This window comes from Hipposideros armiger, unplaced genomic scaffold (genome assembly GCF_001890085.2).
Source record: "Hipposideros armiger isolate ML-2016 unplaced genomic scaffold, ASM189008v1 scaffold_23, whole genome shotgun sequence".
NCBI classification, from domain to species: domain Eukaryota; kingdom Metazoa; phylum Chordata; class Mammalia; order Chiroptera; family Hipposideridae; genus Hipposideros; species Hipposideros armiger.
Window position 1 is genome coordinate 5162915 of NW_017731373.1, and position 23218 is coordinate 5186132.

Sequence of the window (23218 nt, forward strand, 5' to 3'; positions counted from 1 at the left end):
TCTGGAATGTTATCTCACCTATGAACTTTCATTTCCAATTTTAGTATCTGTGGAGAACTGCACTGCTGGCCCTCTAACTTCCCCATCTCCATACCCACACCCTTTCCATGTGGCTTTGCAGTCTTTTCCACTCAAGAGGTGAGCCTAGGTCCCTGCTCTCTGACTCTTTGCTTACAGCCATGTGATTTGCTGTGGCCACTAGGATGAGGCAGAAGTGACATTGAGCCAGGCTGGCACCCAGGCTTTTAGAGGTCTTGTGTTTTTCCACTTCTCTTACCTCTCTGACATTGTCATGAAAAGAACATGCCTCAGCTAGCCTGCTGGTCCAAGGAGGGAGAGACATATGGAGCAAGTCCTAGATCAGCCAACCCCCAGCTGACCCACAGACATGAGAAATAAACTGACACATGCTACTGAGATTGTACTGAAAGGCCTCCTCTTCCCTCATTATCAATAACAGGTGTTTCTTTCATCCTCCTAAAGGTCTTTTTGCTTCTAGGTCCTATGTAGTCCTCCTTTGACCCGAGGTCCATTTATCCTTCTCCCATGTTGCTTATATAAAAATATATGCACTAAGCAGATGTTAGCACCATCTCTTCCTTGGAACAACTTTGGCTTCTTGATAAATATTTTCAGCTAGTCTCTGATCTGAGTCTCAATACCAATAAGCTAGATGACAAAACAAAAACAAACACAACCACACAGCATTATGTCATCCGGGTCAGGGAGGCTTACCCTATATTTTCCTCTCTTTTCTATAGTTTGAAAACTCTGTCAAAAGCTTGATACACCTTAGAAAATTGCACTAACATCTAGCTTGCAGAGAATAAAGCCTTGATACTCTTTGAGCCAATAACAATCTTCTGATTTAGATTATCAACCCCACTTTCTACTGAAATATTTTCTCACTCAGATGGTTCTGTCTCCTCTCTTTAGGGAAGTACCAAAAGCCCAACAAGTATAACTGTATGGTATGTCTTATAAAATGAGATACCAGAATCATAGTAAGGTAACATAGTAACTTGTTACCTTACTGCATTGAGCAGGTTTTCCATATCAAGAAGCAGAATATCTATCCTCTGCTTTTTGCAAGGTTTGTAACAGAGAGTAAGGTCAGTCTTTGTTTTATGACCAGTGTAAGGTTCAATGAATACGTGTGTTAAATGAATGAGAGAGATTAATGGTACATGGATATCAAATGAACCATGACTCTGATGAATATTATAGATCCTGAAGAAATGACGAATAAGAGAAAAAAAATGCAGTTATAGTGTCAAATAGAATTCTAATCCAGTGAACCATTTAGCATTTATATAATAAAAAAACAGTGATGTCACATTAATTTGTGTTTCATTTGATTAGGATAATAATTCTGCATGTGTACACTTACTCTTCAAATTTGCTGCTTATGTAGTATATTTTTCAGCTCGCAATAAGAAAAATTTAGAAGTAACAATCCTTGCAACATACCTGATCCAGTTTAGCTCTCTTTAGTTTCTGCAGTGTTCTATCAGAGGTTAAAACTTTTGAACTGCTGTGCGCTTCAAAATATTCTTCTATTAAGTCACTCTGAAAGTGAACAACAGAGCAAAGTCAGTTCTTAGTTTCAGATATTTGTTTTATATCAAAACTAGACAGTAATATTAGCATAATATAGGGTTTGTGAAATTCTTTATTTGGCATTCAGTATTTTCATTTGAAACAACAATACAGATTTTGGACCAAGAGAATTTAATGCTAGTGATATAAATGAATAACTCTTAGGATCATAAAAATTACAGAAATAACTAGATTGAAGTATTCTCTTCCCCAAAACAATTCCTGAGTTCCAATATATAATTTCCACTTGGACTTTAGAAAAATAAAAGGAGGTTTACATATCAGAAACTTTGTTTTGCCTCACACAGTGCTAGCAAATCCTTTAATATCAGTATAGTTGAAGTAGTGTGAAAATGAGGAAGACATCAACAGCAAATATTATAAAAAACCCCAAAAAACTTGCCTACTATTCCAGTAACATGGCTCATACTGGTTCTGCTGCTTTGGGGCAAGACTAACCTCCATGGTAGTAAAGAAGGGATGGAAAGCCATTCAAACAGTCGGCTTCCTAGGCTGCTCTGAAGCTTTACACAGAACACCAGGATAAACAGCTTTTTCAAGCCATGGTGTCTGCAGCGTTCTTCCCAATAGTTCAGCACGGATCCACAGCCACATTGTTTATAACTTAAATTGACTTGAATACATCAACGTTACAAAAATAGAATTATATAAGAAGATATACACTGAGAAGTCTTGCCTCCAATAAAGATTGTTATATACAACTGAGTTGAGATGTCACTTTTAGCCTATTCTGTGGTATTGTTACATAAATAGGGATGCAGAGAGGCCAGGATAGAGAGTCCAAAATAGACAGAAATATATATGGGAATTTATGTGAAAGGCTGAGAAAATATAGAAAAGTGAAGAAAAATTATGTTGACTGCTCCATTTGGATCTCTTTTCTTAGGTTAGCTTATCTTTGAGATGTTACACCAATTTTCTTGAAAGTTTAAGTCTCTCTCTTCACTTACTGTTTTATCTCTTTTCATTTTCTTAGAAGGTATTTCTTTGCAAACAGGAGTTGAATCGACTCTATTCTGAGCTTGACTCTTTTGGCTCAGTATGACTTCATTAGTGTCCTCTTCATATTCTTGGGCAGCCCCTTCATCATCCTCTGAGTTGGAAGCAGAATATTCACTTTCACTGTCAGAATGGGACCGTGGAACTGTGGGGCGGGGGGAAAAAGCAATGGGGAAAATTTGACAGTTTGACAATAGAGGCATTGTGAGGAAATAGGGAGAGTGTGGGCTTTGAAGTAAGAGGGTTTGACTTCTGGTTTTGTCATTACTTGCTGATGATTTCACCAGAGCTAGTTATGTAAGTTTTCTGAGCACCAGCTTCCTCACTTATCAAATGGGGGTAATAGTGCCTAATTTAACACACCACTCTGAAGACTACATTAAAATGTATGTAGAGCAACTCCATGTAGAAACTGTCAGTCATACCTAACACCATTCTCTTTCCTTCTTCCTTGCTAACACAACCCGTTTTGTAAAATGTAGCCATATGCTCCACCGAAGGCAGAAATCATCATGATGACCATCTTTTCCTTTGCCAAATACTTGCTTTCCCAGCCTCCTTTGCATCTAGGGTTGGCTATGTAACTTCAGGGGAAATTTGACCAATGAAACTTGAAGGGAAATTTACTGGAAGCTTCTGGGAGATTGTCCTTCCATATGGAAGGAAAGCCCCTTATTTACACCCATAGCTTAAAGCTATGGAAGCCATTTTACAATATGAAGTATCAAACCTAAAGATGAAAAATGTTGGTGGCAAAGCAAAAAGATAGGAAGAACCTGAGTCCTTCATGACATTGTTGAGTCACTACATCAACCAAAGAACTGCTGACTTCTTATGATGTGAGACTTGAATGTCTATGGCTTAAGCCCCTATTGTAGCATTTTCTATGGCTGCCTAGTGAAAATGCCATCCAGACTGATGTAACACTCAATAAACGGCAGCCACTACTGTTAAGTACTACTAATGCATAGGCACACTCCATCCCAGAACTGATTAAAACATTACATTTTTAAACAAACCATAGCTACCTCCACCACTCCCCAAAACTAATTAAGCTAGTTTTAGTCATAAAGTAAGGATAAAACTAGTTTTACATGCAACGAGATAAGTATTAAACTATTATAAAAACTTCCAAAAGATGGTGAAATAACTTGAACCAAATCAGTATATATATGTGTGTATATATATATATATATATATTTTTTTTTTAATATTATTTATTTATTTATTTAGCTGAGCCATCCTGCCACCTGTTGGCAGCTCAGCTCAGGCCAGGCATCGAACCACTGCTGCTCAGAGCTCAAACTCTTAGAGCGAGCTCTTAACCAACTGAGCCACTCGGCTGGCCCAGTATATTTATTTTGAACAATGGATATAATTTAGAATATCCAGAGCCAGCATATAAAAAATATAAGCTACCAAAAAAAAAAAAAAAAGGCTTGATTTTTGTGGGAATACATAGCTTAGCAGATTCAGATCTGCAATGGCTGCTGCTCATGGCAGATGGATGGGTTAGAAGTGGTAGCAGGTACCAGAAGATGTCTCTGCTTTATTTACATGTACACATACAGGTATGTATGTTTGATGGTGACGGAGAAGGAAGAGGAAGTTCATTTCGCTCTAGAAAGTATTCTTCTTTGGAGTAAGGAGAAAACATAGGAAATGGGAGGTATTTGACATGAAATAATAATAATCATAATTTTGCACATATCATTTTTTATTGCTTCAGATATCCAACCATTTTTATGTAGTATTAACAGCTCTATAAAACCTATACCTTGAAAAGAAAGGGCTACAGCATGGATTTGACAATGTTAGCTAACAATATTATTGGCAATGGGTCAACCCCAAGAAAGAAGTTGACATGCTTCTGAACTATAAATGTCAACAAGTTATTTGCCCCAAAATTAAATATTTAAAAATCTAAAACCATTTTAAATTTTCCAAAAGGCAGGACCCATGTCTGTTTATTTGGCTTTGTATAGCATTAAGTAGAGCTATGAATATTTAAAACTATTCCATTATAAAGCTTTTCAATAAATCAATAGAACTACTTCCAAAACTGTCTCAAAGCAAATAAGCTAAAAGGCTTATTATTTTATTGGAGACATTTATTAGAGCTACTACTCAGTATCCACTAACTATAATGTATGAGACATAGTGCTAAGTGTTGGAGATAAAAATGTAAGGTATAGTCGTTGCCCTTAAGGAATCTATAGTTTGAGAACATGAACACATCCTGTCTTTCACGAAAAGAAATAACAATAAGTATTTGTAAGACTAACAGCTAATAATAGCTAACACCTGTTAAGCACATATCAAGGTCAAGCGCTACACTAAAACTTCTGACATCCTTTATTTCAATTAATCTCAAAACAACTTGGGCTGGTACCATTATTATCTCTCTTTTGCATAGAGAGGTCCCTGTAAGTGGCTGGCCAAAGATAAAAAGCAAGTAGCCTAAGACTAGAACCCATATACTTAACTATCATTGCCCTTGTTAACACGCTTCTTTTTATAAAAACTCAGCATTAAAAAAAAAATACATACCTATTAATGTTTTCCTTAGACCACTAGGTGCTGTTGACAGAATTTCACTTTTATCATTCTTCTGTTTAAAAATAAAAAAGCAATATAGTTTAGTCAAATAATAATGAGGACATGGAAATTAATGATGGATCTGAGTGAAAGAGGCTAAAAAGGAAGAAAAATATTTTGTTTTCAACAGACTGCATTAGAACTAGATGAGCCTGGTTTCTAGAACTAGAAAACAATGACAAATGAATTTAATGGAAAAAAACAACAAAAAACAATACAACAGGGCCAGCCAAGTGGCGCGTTGGTTAGGAGTTGGCTTGGGACACCAGCTCTGAGCAGCAGGGCCAGGGTTTGGATCACACATGGCCCAGTGACACTGCGCCCTCTACAGCTAAGATGGTGAACAACAGCTCAACCTGGAGCTGGGCTGCTGTGAGTCGCCGGTGACATAGGCTGCAGCTGGCGTGAGCTTTCGTGAGCTGCTGTCCAATGGTCGGCAAGTGACTGCCTCACCCGGGAAGAGCGCAATGATAATACCAACATGGGCCAGTGAAGCAACATCCTCCACAACTAGACTGAAGCACAAAACGACAGCAACTTGTCTGTCCCCCTTCCCCGATTCCCCAATGCTGTTCCCCTCCCCCAATTCCCCAATAAATCTTTAAAAAAAAAAACCAATACAACAAAATCCAAAGGCTTTCTAAAGTGACTTTAGAAGTCATATTCCAGACAACTATAAGGTATGTATGTACTTTTATTATTCTATTAAAAAAAACCAAAACAAAATAAAAAACCATATAAGTATGTCAGCCTTTTGAACCACTTTTCACCCATCAGATTAGCAGAATATGTTTTTTTAAAGGTGATGATGAGTAAGCAAGGAAATGGACATTCCTATGCATATGACAATGGGCCTTTTAATGTGCTGGAAATTTATTGGTGTTAAAATATTATATTCTGAGAGAAGAGAAACAGATTTATGTAATACTTGTTACTTTTGTATTTTAAAAATTTTAAACATTTTTAAAAAGCATAAGTTATGTATTTTTTTCTCACTGAATACTTTAACACCATTACATTTCTAGTACATTAAAATGTCCACTGTTGTTTACATATTAATTTTTAATGGCATCAATAAAAAGAAAATATCTTTGTTTTGGGGCAATCTGAAAATATGACAAAATATTTAAGGCTGCTGTCTTGTGACAGGTTGTTGGTACTAGTTATAAATGTTAATAAATTTCTATTTGGGATATTAAGAATAGTACTATAATAATTGAGCCGAACCCTATGGGTACATGAAGTATATTACATTATGCCTCAAACTTTTTTGATCTAGATTAAAGAATTTTTTACATTTTGCCATCATGATCCAGTACACGTGCATATATACCTGAAATAAATTATAAAGAAATAATACTTACAAAACAGAAATTTTCTATTTTATTCTTTTTCATTTTTTTAAACTGCAGGCCATGTGCTACTATATTGCTTTTAAGATTGAGAGCTGAGGCAACCTGCGTCCATATAGCTTAATTATCAGGTCTGAAAACACCTGTGTCAAAATAACCATTTCAGAAAATTCTTTCTCAAAAAGATAAGAGTATAAACTAATAAATAACTTCGCTGTTTGTTACAGAAAATTTTGCAAAGTAATTTATCCCAACAGTTTGCTCATTTGGGCAACCTAGTTCTCCCACCAGGACAACAGATTACTCACCAGGGCAAAAAGTTTGCTTATCAAACAACAGTTTACTTACCAAGACTTAGCTCAAGACCTTCTCCTTCCTGTCCACCAAACCAAAAATATCATGTCATGAATTTTGTCTAATACAGATCAGTTCCCCATCTTGACAGACAGGCCTTAAACCTCCTGAGTCCAGATCCCCAAGCCCTATACATATTGGTTCCTGAACTTTCCCGTCTAAGATTGTGCATTAAGGCTCCGTCATAGTGATGCTGTCTTATTGTGGTTGGTATAATAGCTTGAATTAGTAACAGGTTTTCTGATGGTCCCTTGGGGAATCGAGATGCTCTACTAAAGTACTGTGATCCACAACTTGAAAAAGAACTTAGTAATATACCTAAATTATTGCCTGGATGATGGGAATGAGTTTTATTCTTTTATGGTGATAACATATACAAGATATAATACAGGAAAGAAGCATTATTAAAGACAAAGGAGACTGACATGTCTAACCCCATACCTAGATGACCTAAATAGAATATTCTTGCAGAGGCCGTAACCATGGCCCTGAATGTCTATACTCACATTCTTAGAAAGGGTTCCCTGAACTTAGTCTGTATGGAAGTCTAGGCATGCCTAAATCTGTAGCCATGCAGACCTGGACACACTCACCACTTATAATATTGTCCTGGATTTGTCTTTGCCCCTCTGGGCTTGCCCACATTCTGGCAGGGCCACTTGAGAAAGCGTAATGAAAAAACAAAACCACAGAACACAAAGGAGGGGATAAAAACTGTCAATTCCTTTCAGCTACCCTGGAGTGAACTGACCAAAGTTTAGCTTTCAAATGTAAATTATAAAAGGATAGACTAATAGATTTAATGGATCTTGGGACCAATCCCCCAAGAAACAACAGAACATTATATACAAAAGTAAAACAAAACAAAACCATAAAATTTCCAGATCAATTCCACTAAGTTGAAAATACCCAGGGGTAGTTCTGACACTGAAAAGGCGTGACAGTTAGTTCCAAAAGACCTGGCTTCATTTTCTCCTTCCTAGTGAGGTGACATAAGGCAAGTCACTTCACCTCTCTGAACCTCAGATTCTTCATCTATAAGGTAGGTATTAAACTGGCAAATACCTATAAATTATAAAGCACTATATAAATTAAGAGATGAAATTGATATTTTTCATTACATCTTACACTAAGGTTAACACTAAGGTTTTTACTTGTTTTTAGTCAATTGCTTACCTTCAACTTCAACTGAACCTTGTCTGAAGTGGAATGTCCTAAAGAATGAAACAAAATCCATTACTTACTATGAGTACTTTACTTTTTGTCACAGTCCAGTTTCATTAAAAACAAAGTTGCAGTTTCTACTCAGAAGCCGCCATACATTATTGAATTCTCAATTAATTGCATCTCCAATAGAGGCTGAATTGTCACTATTAATTATATGATTACTGCCATTAGGGACAGCTATGTCCTGCATTTCTGTAGCATTGATATAACAAGAAAAAATGGAGCCCTTTCCATTGTTCATTATTTAAAAAGTACAGTTTAACTTAGTTGGAATGAGTCACTCAAAAACAGTTTTCAACAAACTATAAGACTTTCAAACCCCCAAAGCCCTATTTCAAGTATTTGCCAAAGCAAATCTTCCATGAACATTTGGCCAACTCAAGCAAGTGACAACAGGATTTTAAGACTGTTTCCAGTTGGCCCTGTCAATTTGCACAACTTCAACCAGCACAGATATTTTCCCTTTATTGATAGCTATATGTAGGTATACAAAGGCACACAGGTTGGGTAATTAACTGCATTTTGTTGGATGAATTTTCAGAATAGAAAAGAACATATAAAAATTCACTTATGACAGCGGGAAAAAAGTAACGTACTATAACTTGAAGCAACTATGAAAACTCTCTTCAAAGAACTGATATAAATTCTTACCCTTGCTACATTGAGGAATGTTAATCATAACTTCAGGATCATTCTTCAAATTAAATGATACATTTTTTCTTGGTGTGTTTGCTAGTTCTGAAGCTATAAACAAAAAACATACATAAAAGACCTTTTAATGGACAATAGTAAAGGGGAAAAAGCCTTATTTTACTTAAATTCTTAAAAGAAAAAATAAACTGCTTGCTACTATTATCAGAAAGATAAACAAACCTACCAATATTAAGACTACTACTTTTTCACCTTTATTCTCTGTGTTCCAAGCATCTTCAAGTATTCCTTCAATTATCCATAGGTTTCTCAAAAAAAAAAATACAATAAAGAACTAACTTTGGGGCCGGCCGAGTGGCGCGATGGTTAAGAACTGGCTTGGGACGCCAGAGGGCCCCGGTTTGGATCCCACATATGAGGGCCAGTGACACTGCNCCTGAACCCAAAGCTTGGAAATTCATGCTGGTGAGTCAAATATAGCTCATTTTTTAAAATGAAAACTCTAGTAAAAAGCTGTATGTGCATTTTTATCCTAGCACTACCATGTTTTCATGATTTTATCCTTTAAGTAAAATACTTTTTTTCTCCAACTAGAATTGCAATCAACATTCTAGGCACTCTGGCCTGTAGATTTTATTTATCCACATATTTAAAGAGAAATAGGACAAGTTTTAAGTAACACTGCTAAGTAAGTAGTTTAAAAAATTTCTCTCAGGCCAGCCGAGTGACGCGCTGGTTAAGAGCTGGCTTGGGATGCCAGCTCTGAGCAGCAGGGCCCCGGTTCAGATCACACGAGGGCCAGTGACGCTGCCCTCTGCAGCTAAGATGGTGAACAACAGCTCAACCTGGAGGTGGGCTGCCGTGAGTCACCGACGATGCCGTAGGCTGCACCTCCTGCTGCAGTGGGCTGCCATAAGCTACCATGTGTGGCCGGCAGCAAGTGTAAGCAGCTGGCAGCCAGTGTGAGCTGCCAAGAGCCGCCGTGAGCAGCTGTCCAGGGGCCGGCGACCGATCTGCCTCACCCAGGAAGAGCGTAATGATAATAGCAACATGGGCCAGTGAAGCAACGTTCTCCACAACTAGCCTGAAGAATAAAATGACAGCAACTTGTCTGTTCCCCTTCCCCCGATTCCCCAGCACTGTTCCCCTCCCCCAACTCCCCAATAAAATCTAAAAAAAAAAAAAAATTTCTCTCATTCCTTCTGAAGTTTAGAGCCAGCCCTGAAAAAACAGATAAAACACTAGCAACATTTCCAGTAGTCATCAGAGCATACTCACACTTGAGTGTGACTTCTGGAATGTTATCTCACCTATGAACTTTCATTTCCAATTTTAGTATCTGTGGAGAACTGCACTGCTGGCCCTCTAACTTCCCCATCTCCATACCNTGAAGAACAAAACGACAGCAACTTGTCTGTTCCCCTTCCCCCAATTCCCCAGTACTGTTCCCATCCCCCCAATTACCCAATAAAAATCTTTAAAAAACAAACAAACAAACAAAAAAACTAACTTTGACCTTGCTGCTTTCTCTAATTATCATATGCTCTCCCTTCCCTCTCCATTGACAAGCTTATTCCATTTCTTTACCATATGAACTTGAGGCACATCTTTGTTAGAAAGAATGGTCAAAATGTGAGATCTCAAATCAGTAAAAATTGTGTATTTTTAAAATTACATCTCCCCTTAACTGCAGATTTTATTTGGTTTCTAAAACTATATAGTACATGTGAATAATGTATAAAATATAATATAGTACTGAAAAGATGGCTGTTTCTTCAACTGAGCATTAGCCAAAATAGTTGGCTGCTAAACAGAAGGGGCCATTTTAAATGAAAAAATATAACCTTTATCTTTAAAGATGTTCACATTCTCACACTGTGAGAGGCATGTGGGAAATGGGACTCATGAAGGAATAGATTTACATTTGCCAAGTTCACAGATACCGGGACACTGTTCATCTAGAAGAAAGGTACACATTAAATTATCTCCCCTTTTCAACAAAAAAAGAAAAAGAAAATATTGTTGAATTTGTGTAAGTTAAGCCACTTTGCTGACTCAGTCTTTCTAACCTGTTTCCCAGTTTCATCCTCCAACCTTGAAGCTGACCCAAGAGACTCACGAGAGTCCCCACAAATGCACTGGCTTCTTTTTGATAAACCTCCTTGGTCCTCTGTATCATTCACTCGAGATTTTTAAATCTTTTTTTGAAATTACTCTTCCATTTGGATTCTATGACATTACCCTGGTGCCCTGGCTACTGTTGGTAGTTACTCCATCTCTTTTTCAGTCTTCATCCTTCCCAAAAGTCTACTCCTGTAGGTATGACTAAGGCTTATGCCTTGGTCTTCTCTTTCACGAGAACAATACACTGTTTTTAGATGAAAGGCTGCTGGTCCACAGGATAGGGAAAACAACTTCACATCAACAAAAAGTCACACAAGTACAAAGTAATTTAGCTGAGATCATTTTGGTTTAATATTAAAACATAAAAATTATCTGCTTTTAAATAACTATTAAACTATGAAAGGAAAAAGGAAGAAAAAGAAAGAGGTGAAGAGGAAAAAGAACAAGACAGTAATATGGATACTCTAATGATAAAAAATTGGGGCATATGTCTTTTTATTTTCATTTTTCTAATAATTCATTTGTATTGTATTTTATACAACTGGTCTGCAACATATTGGAAATTTTAAAATAAAATACCTCTTTGCCTAATGATAGCTTCTCATCAGATTATCTGATACTATCTAACCAATCTATTTTCAATTTCCCTAAAGTCATCTTTCTCCAAGTTGGTTGAAATTCTCACCCTCCTTTCTAATTAGTAATTCTGCCTTTGTTCTGTATTTGCATTTCCTTACTCATACTGGACATGTTCTCTGTATTTTCCAAAGCCTTCCAATCTAACCCCTAGTCTATTTCTAGCCCTATATCATGGTTAGTCCAATTATATTTAATTACCATTTATACATAGTAATATGAGTTTCTGGCAGATCTTAAGTTATTTAAAAAATATTAACGGGCCAGCTGAGTGGCTCAGCTGATTAGAGCTGCCTTGGGAGCGCCAGCTCTGAGCAGCAGGGCCGTGGTTGGATCCCACATTGAGGGCCAGTGACGCTGCATCCTCTACAGCTAAGATGATGAACAACAGCTCAACCTGGAGCTGGGCTGCTGTGAGTCCCAGGCAATGGTGTACGCTGCCAGCAGGGCTGCAGTGAGCTCCGTGAGCTACGTGAGCGGCTGGCAGCGGGCGAGAGCTGCCGTGAGCCACCCACCAATGACTGGTAACTGATTGCCTCACCCAGGAAGAGTGCAATGATCATACCAACATGGGCCAGTGAAGCGACGTCCTCCACAACTAGACTGAAGAACAAAAACAGCAATTTGTCTACCTGTCTGTTCCCCTTCCTAGATTCTCCAACGCTGTTCCCCTCCCCCAATTCCCCAATAAAATCTTTAAAAAAAATAAAAATAAAAATATTAAGGCATTCTATTTTATTGATATATTTAGATGTAAATTAGCATTTAGATTAAAATTAGCAGTAATACTTATAAATGGAAGAAACTCTTTAAAGAAAGTTTCTAACTAAACACAGATTTTGAAAAATATAATTAGTCTCAAATTATCCAGGTAACTATCTTTTCACAACTGCGTATTTCTTAAATGCACAACATTTAAGTTTCTTACAGCACATACAGATATAAGACACATATCATCATGGTTATGTGCATGTTCATGATCTACTAGGAGAACGTCTACGTGATTACTTCTCTGGGGTTCCACTCTTCTTTTCACCATTAGCTCTCCTCCTTCTCCAATGTTCTCTGTCCTGCTTCATTGGCCTAGGGCTCATTTTGGTCGATTGGTATCTATCTGATCTTTCCTCTAATAATTAATTACATTAGCATTTTGTCTCTGGTTTCTCAGAGATCCTACACAGAACTCAGTCATTTTCACAGATCGAAAAACTTAATTTCTTGATGTAGATAAGAAATACATCAATTAATGTAAATGACTGTATGTACCATGTTTCATTCAAAATTAATGATGTATTTAATATTACACCTTTCAGAAAAACTGAATTTTGCAAATGACTGAATCGTATTATGTTCAGAAACACAGGTCTCATAATTACTTCTTATATGATGTCCTGCATCAGTGTCAACACTTAACATGAGTGATTTTCACCTGACCTTGAACATTTACAAGGTCATTGGCTAGAATGACTGCATAAAAATATCACTTAAGAAATACATGTAGGTGCTTTATAATTGTAGATTATAAGCCCTCTTACACAACCATTACATTTTAGGTAATTATTATTCCACTGCTCTTGACTTTTTGATATTCCCAAACCTTCATATGGACCTCCTTAATTTTCAAAGTGCTTTCACATGTCCTTTCCTTTTCTCAAGGATTTCAAAAATGATGACCCCTAATACCACAGGATCCAAATATAGTGCCATCTGAATTTTTTAAAAGAATTAAATCAACACTTTAATGTTATATGTAATTTATTATAATCAAGTTCTCTGAAAATCTATAATTTATGTGTAATTGGTGTAAGTGGTAACTTGGGTAAGAAAAATGTTAGAACAACCTATTCCTAACAATTTTATATAAATAGTTTTCTATAATACAAACATTTTTCTATATACAGTGTAAAATTCCTACTCAATAAATTCAGAATATCTCTGTGTGACTTAAGTCACTCATTTACTTAACAAGAGACTGATAAGAACCTATGCTAGATGTTGTGGGAAGACAGGAAGACAGGGTTTCTATTATGAGAAGCTTTTTCTGTTGTTGTTAGTTTCAGGTGTACAAAACAATGTAATAGACATTTATACCCCTCACAAAGTGATACCCACTCCCCGCCAGTCTACTATCCCTCTGAGAGAAGCTTTTAACCTAGCTGAGAAAAGAGGACAGCTTAGCATGAAAAAAAAAACAACTAATGACTTTAAGTATGCTTGATAATTTAATATAAAATGATGTCCCTCGTTCTTTGGGAATGCACTGGATGATAACTGTGGGGAATGTGGTTAAATACACCTTCTTAGAAAAGGTGAATAGTGTTTAAAGAAATCAGAAAAACAACATACCTAATTTGGCCATCTTTTCAGGGTGTTTCCTATTCTGAAAAGAATAAACTTTATTCCCACCATCTGTAGCAGAGCCATTTTTCAAAGATTCTGAAAGAGAATATATAACTTTTATATAAAAAACATATTATTATTCACATACACATACACACACACACTTTTTTTTTAAAAAGCCCACTAAAAAAACCCCTCCAGGCTAGAGGGATATGTAGTCAATTCATGATAGCAGTTGCCCCTGAGCAGGGAGGACAGAAGCAACTTTATTAGTTATGTTTCCTTCTTGAAGCAAACATGCAAAGTACATTGCTAATTGAGGTTGAGATTTAAATAGTTGTTATATGGTAGAAGCTCTCTAACTTTCAATTAAGGCCTTGACTTAATTTCATTCTTTAATCTTCCCGTTAAATAACAACTGCCACTTACAACATACTAGACACTCATGGCTAGTAGGCTACTCTCTAGCACAGCAATTCTCACAGTGGTCTGGGAGGTCTCCGAGGTCCCTCAGGCCAAAACTATTTCATAATAGCACAGACATCATTTGACCTACTGACTCTCAATCAAGGGTGTATAGTGAAGTATTCCAGAGACTACAAGATGTCTAATGACATCACCACCTAGTTGGCTACTGGAATGTATGGAAGCAGATATGAAAATCCAGCTGTCTTCTATTAAGCCAGACATTCAAGAGATTTGCAAAAATGTAAAACAATGCCCTCTTCACTAATTTTTTTGGAAATAGTTGTTTTTCAGCTAAATGTGAGATTTCGTTTAATAGGTATTTTTTATTATTATTACAAAACAGTGCCAAACTTTTCCAAAGTCAGTGTTTGCGCTCCTTATTGTTTGAGTTCCCATTGATTTGTATATGCACGAACTTGGTATTATCCAAACTCCTTAATCTTTGCCAATCCAGTGGTTGTAAAATGAGTCTCACGGGGGAAAAAAAAAAAGAGTCTCATGGGAGAGGTATTTTAATTTGCCTTTTCCTAATAACTAAGAAAGTTGAACATCTTTTCACCTATTATTTCCAGAAGAAATACCTTCTCTATCCTGTGACTTGTCTTTCACTTGTTATTGTGTCATCTGATGAACAGACGTACTGACTTTTTAAGACTTTATGTTTTACAGCAGTTTTAGGTTTACAGTCAACTTGAGTGAAAGGTACAAAGATTTCCCATACATCTCCTACCCCCACATATGCAGTCTCCCTCACTATCAATATCACACAGTGTGGTGCATTTGTTCCAATCAATGAAACTTCTTTGATACATCATTAAAATCCATAGCTTGTATTAGGGTTCACTGTTAGTGTTATACATGCTATAGGTTTTGACAAAAATATGAGGACAAGTAGTCGCCATTATATTGGGTTGTCGAAAAAGTCATGACATATTTTTTCTGTTTTTCGTTTCAAAAGTGCGTCATGACTTTTCCGAGAACCCAATAGTATCATACAGAATAGTTTCACTGCCCTAAAAATCCTCTGTGCTCCACCTATTCATCCCTCCCTTCTCCTTGACCCTTGGCAACCACTGATCATTTAACTGTTTCCATAGTTTTGCTTTTTCCAGACTGTTGTAGAGTTGAAATCATACAGTATGTAGACTTTTCAGGTTGGCTTCTTTCACTTAATAATATGCATTTAAGGTTCCTCCATGTCTTTTCATAGCTTGATAGCTTTTTGTTTTGCTTTGTTTTAGCACTGAATAATATTCCATTGTATGGATATCAGCTTGATTAACCTTGGTTGACTTCTTGGTTGCTTCTGAGGCAATTATGGCAATTATGAACAAAGCTGCTGTAAACATTTGTAGGTTTTTGGGTAGACATATGTTTTCACCTCAGTTGAGTAAATACTAAGGGGCATACTTGCTAGGTCATATGGTAAGAATACGTTCAGTTTGTAAGAAACTGCCAAACTGTCTTCCACAGATGTTGGGAGCCATTTAAGCTCAGTAAGGCTGGCAACCTGAGAAGGCTACAGGCCTCCATGTTCTGTATGCTGAGAGAAAGCTGCAGAACTTCATGTTGGGTGAACAGCAAAAAGAGGAACTGCTGGAGAGACATCTTAGTTCATCTCTTGTGCCATGGAAAAGCAGAAGTCTCCTGGAGCTGACATCACTGGACCTTCTAAAAGCACTCATCTAAATATGGACTCACCAATAGTATTGTAGTAACTATGTATGGTGTCAGATGGGTACTGAATTTGTTGGAGTGACCGATGGGAAGGAGTTTCAGGGCAGGGTGAAAAAGGTGAAAGGATTAATAAGTACAATTGGTAGTTACAACACACTCATGGAGATGTAGAGTAAAGCATAAAGAATACACTCGGACTACGCCGGGTGGCTCAGTTGGTTAATAGCTCGCTCAAGAGTGCAAACTTTGAGCAACAGCGGTTCGAGTCCCGGCCCGAGCGGAGCAGCCACTGAGCTGCCAACAGGTGGCAGGATGGCTCAGCTTAAAAAAAAAAAAGAATACACTCAATAATATGGTAATAACTATGTATAGTGCCAGGTGGCTACTAAACTAGTCAGGGGAATCGTTCTTAAATTATATAGATGTCTAACCACAGTGCTATATACCTGAAATTAATACAAACTAATATTGAATGCAGTTGTAATTGAAAATTTTTAAAAGGGGAGCAAATTGAAAGGGAATAAGACTTTCAGATCTCAAGCTATAAAACAAGTAATTTATAGGAATGTAATGTACAAATGGGAAACACAGTCAATATTGTGATAGCATGGTACGATATCAGATGGTTCCTGCACATTCCATGGTGATCAATTCTTTACGTACATAAATGTTGAAAAACTATGGTGTACCCCTGAAACTAATGTAACAATGTATGTTAGCTATATTTTTAATAAAATCATAAAGGAAATAATAAATAAATAAATAAATAAATAAATAAATAAATAAATAAATAAATAAATATGGACTCACATGCTTTGAGACTTTCCGCCATGGACTTGCTGACAGTTTCTAATTGTCTCAGTTTGACCTTGCTTAAAATATATCATTGGTGTAATCATGTAACCTGTTGCTAGGAGAAATTGTTTCTCCAAACCCCCAAAACCTGATGTAAGGGACATTGGTTCCCCATTCCCCAAAACCTCCCTGCCAAAAGTCCCTATGCTGTAAGGGAATTTTCCCTTACAAAAGGGGAAACTGCTTTCTATATAACCAGTGTGCATCCAATTAACGGGGGGACTCTCTGCCACCCATGGCAGAATGTCCCTCCTGATCCCAGCTTTTGTCTCTGTGTCTTTCTTTTCTATTGATTTCTTCCATCTCTCAATCTCCCACCCAGTCCACTCAGGGACCCCCTAGGTACCTGGCTAGTGCACACCAGGTGGCCACTGGAAGCCGGATGGGTCTCGGCACAAAGAGGTGCACCATTCTATATTCACACCAGCAATGAAGTTCCTGTTGTTCCAAATCTTTGCCAGCATTTGGTACTGTCAATGTTTTGGATTTGGGCCATTCTAATAGGTAAGTGATATCTCATTGTTTTTTACATTTCCTAATGACAATGTTGAACATCTTTTATATGTTTATTTTTATATGTTTATTTTCTATCTGTGTATCTTCTTTGGTGAGACACTGAGGTCCTTTGCCCCAATTAGGGTTGTTTGTTTTCTTACTGTTGAGTTTTAAGAGCTCTTTGTATATTTCGGAGGGTAGTTCTTTAACAGGTATGTCTTTTACAAATATTTCCTCCTAGTCTGACTTGTCTTCTTGAAAAGCAGTGAATTTTAATTAGTTGAATTTGTCAATTTTTTCATTTGATTACACATTTTAAAAGAGATTCTTCTATAATCCAAATCAAAACCATATTCTCTTATATTTTCTTTTTTTTTTTTAAGCTGAGCCATCCTGCCACCTGTTGGCAGCTCAGCGGCAGCTCAGCTTGGTCTGGGCATCGAACCGCTGTTGCTCAAAGTTTGCACTCTTGAGCGAGCTCTTAACCAACTGAGCCACTCGGTCAGCTGTCTCTTATATTTTCTTACAAAACCGTTTACAATTTGCTTTTCATGTGTACATCTTTAATTAACATATTAAATTTTATGTTTATGACAGGAGACAGGGATCCAATTTCTTATTTTTCATAAGGATACTCAATTGTCCCTATACCATTTACTGACCAATTAATCCTTAGCTGAGTGATCTGCAATGCTACTGCTATCATATATCTAGTTTCCACATACGCATGAGTCTGTTTATGGATAACTTGTTACTGCAGTTATGTAACTCAAGTGTTTGGCACACAGACAAATTATAAATTTAAAAGAGTAAAGTAGTTTCTATGTAAACTAAATTTAATGCTTTAGAAATACATGATAAAAGCTATTAACTAGAACAACTGGTTTCAAATTAGGTATGGATGAGAAACCATAAAATATTTAAGAAATAATTTGAAAAACATAAAAGCACAATGCACTCAGATTGCATCAAAAGTATCTTTAAGATATATAGATGATGAATTGTACTGAGACCTATGTAATTTTACTAACGATTGTCACCCCAATAAACTTGAATAAAAAAAAAAATAGTGTCTTTAAATGATTGCGCTTATGGAAAGAAATGAAACCTGAAATCCTAGATGATGCATGATGGACATTCGATCTGAAAAAAAAACAAAAACAAAACAAAACCAAAAAACAGAAAGTGATGCTGTTCTTCAACCAACTGGCCTCTGGAATACTTATACTCAAAGGAAAGACTCGTGTGTGTGTGTACACACACACATATACACATGTTTATAAGTAAAACAAAATGTTGAGAGTATTTAAATTATTTTTATGATTTCCTGATTCTGATATTTTGATTGACTGACCAACTAACAATGGTTCTAATCACACTGACCAAGCTGTCTTTACATTATATATATAAAACTTTTAAATAATTTTTACATTACTTAAAATATATAATACCAAATAACTATGAATATATAATTCAAAGAAGAAGTTAAAGTAGCTGATAAATATAAGAAAAAAATGTTTAATGCTGATGAGGGACCTTAATACTAGTTGATATTATCTTCCTAGAAAGCAATTTGGCAATATGTATGCCTTATAAAATTCATGCACTTTCACCAGTAATTTCACTTCTAGGAGTCTCTTATAAAAAAATAAGAAATCTATACAAAGATTTATGTTCAAGGGTAATCACTACTGCATTGGTTACAATAAAAAGTTAGAAACAACCCAAAAGTCTAATAGACAAAAACATATTATAGATTAGAATGCAATATTACTCAGTTATTAAAGTTCTTTTAGTAAAGAGTATAATCTCTAAGAATTTAACAGTATGTTAAATTTAAAAAGAAGAAACACTACCACCTCACACCCATTAAGATAGCTATTATAAAACAAACAAAAAAACAAAACCAGAAAACAGTGTTGGTGAGGCTATAGAGAAATTGAAACCCTGTGCACTGTTAGTAGAAACGTGCATTGCTATAGCCGCTGTGGAAAATAGTATGGCAGATCTTCAAAAAATTAAAAATAGAATTACCATATGATTCAGTAATTCCACTTCTGGGAATACACCCAAAAGAAGTCACATCAGGGTCTCAAAGAGATATCTGTACATGCAGTTTATAGCAGCATTATTATTCACAATAGTCAAAAGGTCGAAGCAACCCAAATGTCCATTGACAGATAAATGGATAAACAAAATGTGGTATATGAATACAATGCAATATTATTTATCCACAAATTGGAAATTGTGACACGCGCTACAACGTGGATGAACCTTAAAGATATGCTAAGTGAAATAAGCCAGTCACAAAAAGACAAATAATGTATGATTCCACTCATATGAGGTACCTAGAGTAGTCAAATTCATAGAGAAATAAAGTAGAATGGTAGTTGCCAGGGGCTAGGGGGACTGAAGAATTGTTTAATGGGTACAGAATTTCAGCTCTGTAAGATGAAAAGAGTTCTGGTTGCAAAATAATGTAAATGTACTTAATACTGAACTTATACACTTAAAAATGGTTAAGATAAATTTTGTTATATACATTTTACAACTTGTAAAAATACATTTCTTTTTAACTTAACCGCAAAGTAAACTCTGACGTAGTCCTTAAGTTCAAAAATGGAACTACGAGGGCCAGCCGAGTGGCGCGATGGTTAAGAGCCAGAGGGACCCGGTTCAGATCCCATATGAGGGCCAGTGACACTGCCCTCTACAGCTAAGATGCTGAACAACAGCTCGACCTGGAGCTGGGCTGCCATAGGTCGCCAGCGACGGCGTAGGCTGCAGTCCCCTGCTGCAGTGGTTTGTCATAAGCTACCATGTGTAGCCGGCAGCCAGCGTGAGCGGCCAGCAGCCGCTGTGAGCGGCCGTCCAGAGGCCGGCGACTGATCTGTCTCACCCAGGAAGAGCACAATGATGGTGCCAGCTTGGGCCAGTGAAGCAACATCCTCCACAACTAGACTGAAGAACAAAACAACAGCAACTTGTCTGTTCCCCTTCCCCAGATTCCCCAGCGCTGTTCCCCTCCCCCAATTCCCCAATAAAATCTTAAAAAAAAAAAAAAAAGGAATTACGAATATGGCTAAATTAAATGTATTACTCGTACGAGTATTTGTCTCAGAATATTTTAGCAGCCAACTTATAAAGAATCAATTATAGAATTACTCTGTTCATAAGATTAAAAAATAAAGCAACTATTCAAATGAAGCACTGATAAGGGGCAACTGGTCAGCTCAGTGGGTTAGAGCACAATGCTCATAACACCAAGGTTGCCAGTTCGATCCCTGCTTGAGCCACTGAGTTGCACTCTCCACAATTAGATTGAAACAACTACTTGACTTGGAGCTGATGAGTCCTGGAAAAACACACTGTTCCCCAACTAAAAAAAAAAAAAGCACTGATAAGACAAATTGCTCTTTTATTTAATGCCTGAGATCACGCAGCATATCCATGCAAAGATTTTTCTCCAGCTGGGATGCATTAATAGATGATGAGAATTATGCCAAGCATGTCAAGATACGTGTTGCTTATAAGAAACAGCTTACACTTCAATAGTAAGGAGAGGGATTAATTAGTAAAGTATTCAAAAGTCCTTATTGAAAAGTCTTTTTCTTTTTTAATGATTACTAAAGATTCTTGGTCAAATGTTCCTCTGTTTTAAAAATAGTACTTGTTTTCTGTTTATAATAAAAGATTAAACAGAAGCCTATTGTTCAATATCTAAATAAGATTAAAGAAGACAGAGAGATATCACCATTTCTTCCCTGGAAAAAAAAAAATTAAAAGAAAACTCTTTTTACATCTTATCTGGAATACCACTCTCCACCCCCAAACACATTTTGGCAAAAAAAACCAAAACCCAAAAATCTAATCAAAACAAGAGTCATGTCTGCAAGACTTAACTATAAGTGACGAGCTTCTCTGTTGTACATTCCTATAGCCAAATGAATGGCTCCACTTCGACTCAACAGACTGCTGACACAGCTTATGTGTATGAATGCATTTACAGAGATAAAAGATACACACCAAATTGTTAATAGCTCCATGTTCTCTAAAGCATGCATTCTCAACAGGAACAATATTTCTACTGATGGAATGAAAATTGGCTCTTTGGTGGGAGGAGGTGGGTGTAAAAAACGTTTTAGATATTACAATGGTCTGTGGCCCTCCAAAGAGTCATAGCACATAAACAGACATATAGCATATACATAGTATTAAAATTTCATGGATGGGGATGATTAGGAGAAAATGTCTAAAAAGGCTACTTCAGGGGATGATTAAAAAAAAAGGTTGAGAAACACTGCTTTAAGGCAAAATTTCCCAACCAGTGTACAGAAATTAAAGGTATGGGTAACAGGTGTGCTGAATATTGATGCTATTAGGCCTTTGAGGATGCCAGTCAGGGACTGCAGAGTGGGTGGGAATAGGGTTCAGAAGCCCTCGAGTTTCATTTGTCCCTAGTCTGGCGAATTCTCCTCAATTTCAGTGTGCCTCCAAATATTATTTGTTGTGGGTGCTATTAGGTGAAAAAGGTAGGAAGCACTGAGTTTCTACTATAAATATGTATTACTTTTACAATAAAAAACAATTTTTAAGAAAATACTTTTTTTTTTTTTTTTGACTATTGCTTTCAATCTCTTCTTAGGTCTAGCATAATAGGTCGTCAAGAATCCAAAGTTCTATTTAGAATACGCCCTAAAAATATCAACATTCTAGTTGGGAACTTTTCAGAGAATCCACCCTGTCCACTAAGTCTATTGAGGGACAGTGATCACTTTTGGTATCATGTCATTTAACACTGGAACAAAACCAGAAGCATTATGATTCAAGAAGTGACAAAAAGGTCAGGAGTAGTCATGATGGCCATTTATAAGCCAAGTATGAGAGAGTAAAAAATATGTACATGAGGGAGCTAGGTGGCAAAGAGAGAACTGAACAGATGCAAGAGATGACGCATAGGAGACTAGGAGATCCAGCAAGCAAAGTCGCTCAGTTTTTAATGCGGTCCCAGTTCCAATAACCCTACTGCCCAATAATACTGACTTCGTTCCTTGACCTTTATTTTTAAACCAACTTGAGTAGAACTGTGCTCCTTGCACCCTAATATAATCTGTGCTCTTTAAGTCCTAACTGAAATATAATTCAACCCTACAAAATTTTAAGTATAATCTAGCAGGAATCTGGCATGCCTAGGTTGGGACAACATTACTTCTTAAAATGTTCCTTCTGTTTCTGTAAAGAAGATCAAGGTAATAATGAAATTACTTGCTTTATGAAATTTTTCCAAATTAGTTAAAAATATAAATATTTTAAAAATAACTTTAGAGTGGTTGGTCTGTAGAACCTGTCTTTCTAAAAATAATGAAGTGCAAGACTGGTTGTTTGTAAGAAAAAAAATAAAAAAGAACTGCAGAGAAAAAACCTGTAGGAAGATGGATGTTGGTGATGGCAGCACAATACCATGAACGTATTTAATACAACTGAACTGTACACTTAAAAATGGTAAAGATGGTAAATTTTCTGTTATATGTACTTACAGTAAAAAAAAAATTAGAAAAAAAAAATATTGCCTAACCTACCAGACTACGTTTACATATCCTGCAAATCAATTTTGGTTATTAGCAGAAATATGAAAGTATATTCCCTCTTCCCTCACCAAATACCTTGAAGGTTTTGTCCTAAAACTTGCACACAGTTCTGATCTTTTAAGACTTCATGGTCATCCTCCTCCAAGTCATGTTCCGGCTTCTTTATTATTTTTTTTGTGTTGACCAAAAGTTGAGGTCGCTCCTTTTTTAATTTAGCTCCTATAGGAACACAAA

At 36.5% G+C, this 23218-nt stretch overlaps 1 protein-coding gene across 1 annotated transcript in view; it reads right to left on the reverse strand.

Moving 5' to 3' along the window:
• Positions 1-23218, reverse strand: part of ORC2 (origin recognition complex subunit 2) — a 51168-nt gene that overhangs the window by 22755 nt on the left and 5195 nt on the right. The window contains exons 4-10 of the mRNA XM_019635609.1: positions 23060-23203; positions 13908-13997; positions 8802-8894; positions 8100-8137; positions 5170-5230; positions 2571-2764; positions 1471-1569 (exon numbers count right to left, since the gene is read on the reverse strand). Coding sequence (XP_019491154.1) covers positions 1471-1569; positions 2571-2764; positions 5170-5230; positions 8100-8137; positions 8802-8894; positions 13908-13997; positions 23060-23203 — 719 coding nt within the window. The remainder of the gene's footprint in view (positions 1-1470; positions 1570-2570; positions 2765-5169; positions 5231-8099; positions 8138-8801; positions 8895-13907; positions 13998-23059; positions 23204-23218) is intronic.